At 38.9% G+C, this 7,500-nt stretch overlaps 1 protein-coding gene across 1 annotated transcript; it reads right to left on the minus strand.

Annotated features, from left to right (window-relative positions):
* Window positions 1-3,042: 3,042 nt before the first annotated feature.
* On the minus strand, window positions 3,043-3,878 carry MELLADRAFT_114145 (uncharacterized protein; the record flags this gene model as incomplete). The annotated part of the gene is made up of 5 exons (XM_007418969.1): window positions 3,043-3,074; window positions 3,193-3,333; window positions 3,393-3,513; window positions 3,542-3,648; window positions 3,749-3,878. The coding sequence occupies 5 exons, from the start codon at window positions 3,876-3,878 to the stop codon at window positions 3,043-3,045; spliced, it is 531 nt and encodes a 176-aa protein (XP_007419031.1).
* Window positions 3,879-7,500: the final 3,622 nt, after the last annotated feature.

Raw genomic sequence — 7,500 nt, forward strand, 5'->3', positions numbered from 1 at the left:
ATAGGCCCCACAAAGGTGGTTGCAATACTCGCCGCGTAAACTCGGAGTTTTGGAAAGATTTGACGACGCAAGTCGCGCGGAACGCGGTCGGGAATAGAAAGTACAAATAGGGTTTTTAGCGTGTTAGTAAGGCCTGAAGCGATGCCGGTTGCTGTAGAAGCCCTTTCTTGGCTAAACATTTCCAAGCACTTGATTGGTCTTTGCGCTTCACAGCAAATTTCGGTTGCCGCGTTGCGGTTCCCGCGGTGGGTTGCTATCCAGAAGTGAGATAGTCGAGGCAAGGTGCCGATACCTAGGCGCATCTTGGGCAGAGATGGAAACTGGATTGATAAAGATTCGAGTGACGGGATGCCCTCGAGCAGTGTCTTCACCGATTGGAAGTCGTGTCTTATGTATGCGGAGGTGGGACCTTGGATGCTAAGGGCTTTGAGCCCGGTGACATTGTGAATTGCATCCAACATTACTGGGGGAAACCCGACTGTTTCCAAGAATCGCAATTTCAAGTGGTTCAAGGTTGGACGACACAGATTGACAACCTGGACTGCGTCTTCAAGTAGGATCGAAAATGAATTCGGTAATGGAGCACATGTTGAGACTGGGCCAGGGAGAGATTGAATGGAAGGCATGGAGTAAGAGATGCCATCGAGATAAAGAGTCGTCACTCGAGGTGAGTGCATATGCACGTAGTGCTTTGCCCACATACGGCCGAGGATGATGGTCATGTTGTTGGAATGGAGCCGGATGGTTTCTAGGGCGAAAGGTAAGATGGCAGTGTTCCATGACCGACTCAATAAACGTAGTCGAAGAAGCCAAAAGACGTAGTCGCGTCAAAAGTAGAACTTCTCGGTGCTACAGGTCGAATCGCCTTGCACAAGTGGAATTGATGGGCCGATGTGGCCGAGAATTATGCTGACGACATCGGCTGGCAGATGATTTGGAGGGAGTGCATGCGTGAGCGGTGGCTGGACGGTCTCCGTGTCAGACCTGCAAGAATGGAAAACACCATCAAGTCAGTGATGGCCACGCTGGAGTTTGTACGTGCGAAGCAAAGGGAGAATTGGACAAACATGTTGTTGTGATCGGATTCGGTGATGATCCAGTGAGGGTGAGTATCCATGCCAGGGCTGGAGGAAGGGACTACAATACCAAGTCAGCTGTGGCGACAATACAATGTGTATATAGCAGGAAAGAGAGGCGTATCGTACTGACTTGGTGGGGCCAAATATGATGTGTGGTGATTGGATGATTTGACCATATGGGATTGGGATTGGGCGAGGCTGAGGTGATGTGATGGGGAGCCAACGGTGACTATGTGCGATCGCGAGGAGTTGACGCGAGTAGCGTGCGGGTAGATAACAGTGTTGGTCACGAGTGAGGAAGCGGAGGCGAGAAAGCAACGAACCAAGCTGTTTGAAGGCAGCATGATGATCTCGAAGTCCAAGACAGGTCGAGTACGATGAAACAGTGCATGAGGCAAAGCGGTCGGGAGTAGTGGAGAGCTTGCAAATCAAGAAGTTCATGATGGTGGCCTGCGAATGGGCGATCAGTTGGTTGGCTGCGAGATGATGAAAAGTGAATTGGAGTTGGGTCAGGTGTCATGGGTAGGGATTGTCGGAAGGTGAGGTGAGGTGATTCAATTAATATGGGGCAATGAAGGTGGGAATGTACGGTTTGGGTTGGTACACGTTGGCATGGTTTAACCTGATGGGAACGCGTAAACCAGGAAATTTGGAGTAGGGATTGGGAGTTTTGGAAGTTTTGCCGCCGAACACGGTCTTCCTTTAACTTGAATGATCTACAATAATGATGGAATAGACTATGCATGTGAAATTTGATTCTCTGTGCAGCTATAGAGGGAGGTTTTATCCTGTGCCATCAGAAAAACATGTATGTTATCAAGACCTCAAGGATTAGCACCTGTTGATACATTCTGAATCTCGGATTGATCAAAGCACATTGGTGTTCAAACAATGATTTCAGCAGAAAGATAAAGCCTAACACAATCTGAAGCCTTGTCATACTGAAAAAGGTCAAGGTTAGGGACTGATCAAGCCTTTACAGATGACTACTTGATAAGGTGGAAGAGTTGACATGCAGCACATATCTGAAAATAATGAATGTGGACCACACCACACTTTTTGTGTTTGATTGGCATGCACAGATAGCTATACTTTGAAAAAAATGTTACAGTAGCAGTACATATGATTGGATGGATAGCTTCAATGAATCAGTATTTTCACCAGGAATGTAACCTCTGATTTACCATCAATACCAATTTGATCTAAAGTGCTACTTCAATGAGTTAAACATTTTGAAAACAATCTTAGTTTGAGTTGTAATAAAGATGAAGAAGTTCCAGTATGTGTTAGCAGTAAGACTCTCAATAGAATGGCAATTGGAATCCAATTGACTGCTTGATGGCTTTATGCTGTTACATCTAACATCTTGACCAAAGTTTTTGCTAAAATAAATTGTGTTGATCCATTGCTACTTAATTGTGAAGAAATTCCAAAGGAGTCTCCAGCAAAATCATCAAAAATTGCATCCTACTCAAAGCCTCCAATCAGACACACAAAGCCTCCAATGTTGAGTAACAAAAATCAGGCAGAGCTAGCTCTTCTGACCTGAACTTGATGTGCGCATAGAATTCAGTCAGCGCCCACAACATGTTCCTGAGCATATATTGGAAAATTTGCTGTACATCATCAGGTAGCCTTCAATTCAAAGCCACCCCTTCATCATGATCCTCAATATGTTTCCTTACATCTCCTTGCATCACTCAAAAAAGAACTCTGAACCCCGTTCATAACTAAATTTATCCATGTTGGATTCCTAAATCAATTTATCAAAAAAATCTAGATCATCAGGTTTAGGTAAAATATTACACATTTTAATTAATTTGAATGATGTATTGAGATCTGTAGATTAAATTAAATCATGCAGCATTGGCAGGTTATTCAACAGGGAACTTGATGCAAATCAAGACATTTGATTCAAATTGATTGACAGATATTCCAGAGGCTTTATATGAGACTCCAATGGCTAAATTTGTGTTGTGACCCAATGTTTAAAAACTTGAACCAAATCAAATCAGCAATCGCACTTGAGAATCACAAAAGAAACAAATTAGCTGGAAAATCTCTTGGATTCCAAAGTTTTGGAATTGAAAAAGAATTGAAAAAGCATACCTACCTTTGAAATGAACAGTCGCTGTAAAAGGTGCATAATCTTTGCTATTGAGATAAATTGCATCTGGATCTGATTTTCCTCTCACAGCCTCGACATCACCAGCGGGACCTAAATCTTTGGCAATCACTACTAAGTTGGAAACTTCTGGACCAAAATAACATTAGGACCTATGCTTGAAACGATAATACAAACTAAATACATACTGCCATCTATTGTAGGTGCCAATGTATTAGCCTTTGTAGGATCAGACGTGGTCACAGGAACCAATGACAAAGGTGTCCCCACAGGAGCATTGGATGAGGTGTGGTTTACCACTTGAGATTCCTACAACTGTTTGATCCAATGACTGTACTTGTCCAAGTACTGGGTGAGCTCCCGAGAAGCCATATGTAGTGCTGAAATCTGTAGCAGTGTTTGGCAAAGGTCCACTGGTGAGCGTGATCAGTCCAGTGACTGAAACTGTGGTGTGGTGGTCTTAAGAGTGACTGATTGACTCAAGTTCGGGTACATATCAGTCCCAATACGTGGATAGATGGCTTTTGTGAAAGGTGACACATACCGCTAGATGATGACTTTCGCACTCGTTTGTCTTCATCTTTATTATCGTCACCAGAGGCAGGTTGTTGGCTCGGTTTTTTCTCACTTTTATTTGATGAATTGGTTCGATTAGGATGTTTAACTGAAGTCATTTCACGTTCATCTCTGTATTATTATTCTTATCAGCGATGTTGATGTGAATGTTGCGATGATGAATTACATGACTGTTAGGTCTTACTGGATAATATGATTGTTCTTGATATGATTGTTCTTGAAGTTCATTAGGTAGAAAATAAATGCGCAAGATTCCAAATCGATGAACCAAAGTCAGTCACTGTAACATCACATAGGGTCACAAAAAAAAGGTGAAGTTTGAAGCTTACAAAACTAAGTGAGCCGGTGATAATCTCAATTGTGTCGTCTGATGTGGTCTCAATGTTTTTTGGAACAATTTAAAAGAGGTCAGTGATTTAATCAAATTTGTTTTGATCATTCCTAGATAGACTTACTTCCAATCTCTGTTGATGTGACATTGATTTGGGTGGAATACAATTGCAAGATTGGCAAATGGTTTTGGTGATTCAATTTGGAATCAATACTCATTGTTCATAAGATATTTTATTATCAACTTTTAAATGCTTTGATGATATGCATTACTTTCAATCATCTCCACTGTTTTTTGAAGTCGGTTCTGGATCTGATTTAAATTTTGTAATTCATTCAGGTTTGTTCGATTGATAGATGGATTTGATTTCGAATTGAAATCTTTGGTTTCTAATAAAAAGTATTTAGATGGAGAGAAAAGTCTAGCAGAGATGGGTGTAGCTGAATGAGATCGAGTGAGGGCTTACAATGTGGGGTTTAGCGGTGAGGTCAAGAGTCAGTTCTTGCAGCATAAGAAAGACAGTAAGACAGAGTAAGACATATTAGATAAAACAAAATTGAACATACCTTCAGAAATCGATAGCTTTGAATGAACGATCTCCATGAGTTTTGGTTGACTTCAAATTAAAAAACTTGTGTACTCTGGTAATCGCGCTGTTCACTAAAATCGTAAGGCTGATGAATTGAGAATGATCTTCAAAATTTGATTATGAGATCATTGAGGTATCTGTTAGGAGCAATAATGAGTAAATTGAAAATAATCATCCCGAGGCCGAAAGTTTGGGTAGTCAAAACTTGGATTTGTTCAGCTAAAAGAGTGGGCGTTTTGGAAACTTTGTCAATTTTGTCTGAATTCACTGTTCGCATTCAACTTGAAAATGCAATGATGATGATGATTCATATATGAGTCCTATCCTACAACATCAGAAGACTAACAAAACATAAAAAGGGTTATACATAGTTCCTAAACCATAAGGATAGGAGATAATTGAAGCGACCTACTTACAACTGATTCGATTTTAGATCAATTGATGATTTGACTTGAAATTGACCTATAACAAAGCTTCCAGTAAGATGGTGAAAGAGACAAATTACATATCAGTAAGATTATATAATGCTAGTGGGCCTAAAAGCGACTTAACTTAAATCAAGTCGGAACTGATCAGTAAAGGACAAACAACCCACCCTGATTCAATGAATAAGAATGAGGAAGATCCAAAATCGAAATGAAAAGGTGGATAGTGGATCTAAACTGTAATAGAACAAAATGAACACAGGAGGTGCACAAAAAAGATCCTTGCCTGACTTTGATCACTTGGCTATATGTGATTATGGGAAACTAAAGTAGCAACAGAAATTGAAATAAGACCAGATATTAATTAGTGAGGATGATTTAAACTGTCAAGAGGCTATGAGCGACTTGTATTGAGGCAGAACCAATGACAGATGAAATAAAAACTCACCTAAAAACAATTTTTTCTCTTCTATCTACTCTGATTTTGGTCACTACTATACAAAAGGTCAACATGAGGCAAACTTTGAAAGCTATGAATCAAATTTTCAACTCATTGGGGTCAGCTCGAGGTAATAAGGTGATTGTGTTCACTTCAGTTCGATTCAATCTAGCAAACTCGAAAGAAACATATTGTTGATTTCTGATCTGCAAATTCAAGAGGATTGATGCATTTGGGCGCTACGCCGAGTGTTTCAATGGGCCGGATGAGGTAACGTAGCTTCGTAGGGGTGGGGGTTTTGGTCTATTAAAGTAATCAGTACACTTCTTATTGCCGAAGTTCGAAGAGTAAACTTACAATCGGATTGAGATGAAGATGTAACACGCTGATGACTGTAGTGGCAAGAGCGACTTTACCTTGGAGTCAACTTCGTGTCTTGATTCGCCGACTTCCTGATCAATTTAACGGATTTGCTAATATGCTGATAACGGAGCAACCACTAAGGGGGTTAGTGGTGAATGATTTGATTAGTATGGAACAGTATCATGAGCAACGTACCATGCTTGAACCACCAAGTATTGCAATCGTCAAGTGATTGGGAGATATGTAGAAAATCAGAAAATCATACGTAAATATCGCTAGTTCGGAACTTGAGCTGATAGGAAGTTGAAGTGGTCCAGCTGGAGAATAAGGAGCTAAATCGTTGATCCTTTTAGTGGCAAATAAGTTCGTCACCGAGCAGGGAGGAAAACACATACAATCCACTATGTTTGTTGGATATCAGTGAATCTTCAGTTGGTTGAAGACTATGTGGCAAATCGAGAACAAAGGTCGCTAGCACGTAAATTCGGCTGGTAGAAACTTGGTTTTGTCAGGCTTCAGAGTAGGCAACGGAGGCAATTTGTCGATTTTGTTCGGCAATTCATCGATTTTATTTGAATTCATTGTTTGCTGTTAACTTGAATGATGTTGAAATATTTGAATTGAAATGTTTAATTAGTCATTTGATATTGTGTGAATTCTTCAATTGGTCCTGTGTAATGTAGACCTTTGGTAATCAGTTGATTGAAGTCATTAGAGAATTGATGTTTGATCATATGATGGTTTGATTTGATGTGTAGTCACTCAATTTGATATGTAATTTAATTTGATGTGTAAGAACTCAATTTGATATGTAATTGAGTGATGATTATGTCATTGTGTGAGTTTCCTCATTTGTAATTGAATATGTAGTGATGAGAACTTTGAAAATTGATCATTTGATCTCTTAATTGATTTGATTTCTACTCATTACCAAATGTATCTGTGGGATGTTAATTAAGTATGAGTTTGATGACTGATTGATCATAATTAAATGAATCATGTGATGATTGTAGACTTGATGTTTGATTACTAAGTTATTTGTTAGATGTCTTGGGCAATTGAATGTTTAATGATCTAATTGTCTGATGACTGATGATTTCTAATTGTTTGATGACTAATTTGTTATTTCAATTCTTTGAAAATTGTTAATTGATTAATTGATTGATGTCTTATTTAATTGAGAAGTTGAGAAGAGGATGATATGATGATTAGTAATCTTAGTTAATTAATGATCTCATCAATATGAATTTGAATCTTTGAATCCTTTGTAATGATCAATTCTATCATTTAACTAATTTAATTAAGCTTCATTTAAATCTCAAAATCTCCAATTAAACACTTTTGAATTCTAAATTTCATTGCACCACTCATTTCCTTTGTATGTTATCCTCCTCTTTATAATTCTTCTGTTTGTGTTGCTAATTTGATTTTCAATTTGTCTTAATTTTTAGATTTCTTTCTTGCTTTTCTTGATAACTCTAAACTTTCTTTAATTTCTTCTCCGACTTTTACATTAATTGCTGTTCCATTTCATTTGAATTTTAATTTTAATTTTAATTTTAATTTCATTCAA

This window comes from Melampsora larici-populina, assembly GCF_000204055.1.
Source record: "Melampsora larici-populina 98AG31 unplaced genomic scaffold MELLAscaffold_116, whole genome shotgun sequence".
NCBI lineage: Eukaryota > Fungi > Basidiomycota > Pucciniomycetes > Pucciniales > Melampsoraceae > Melampsora > Melampsora laricis-populina.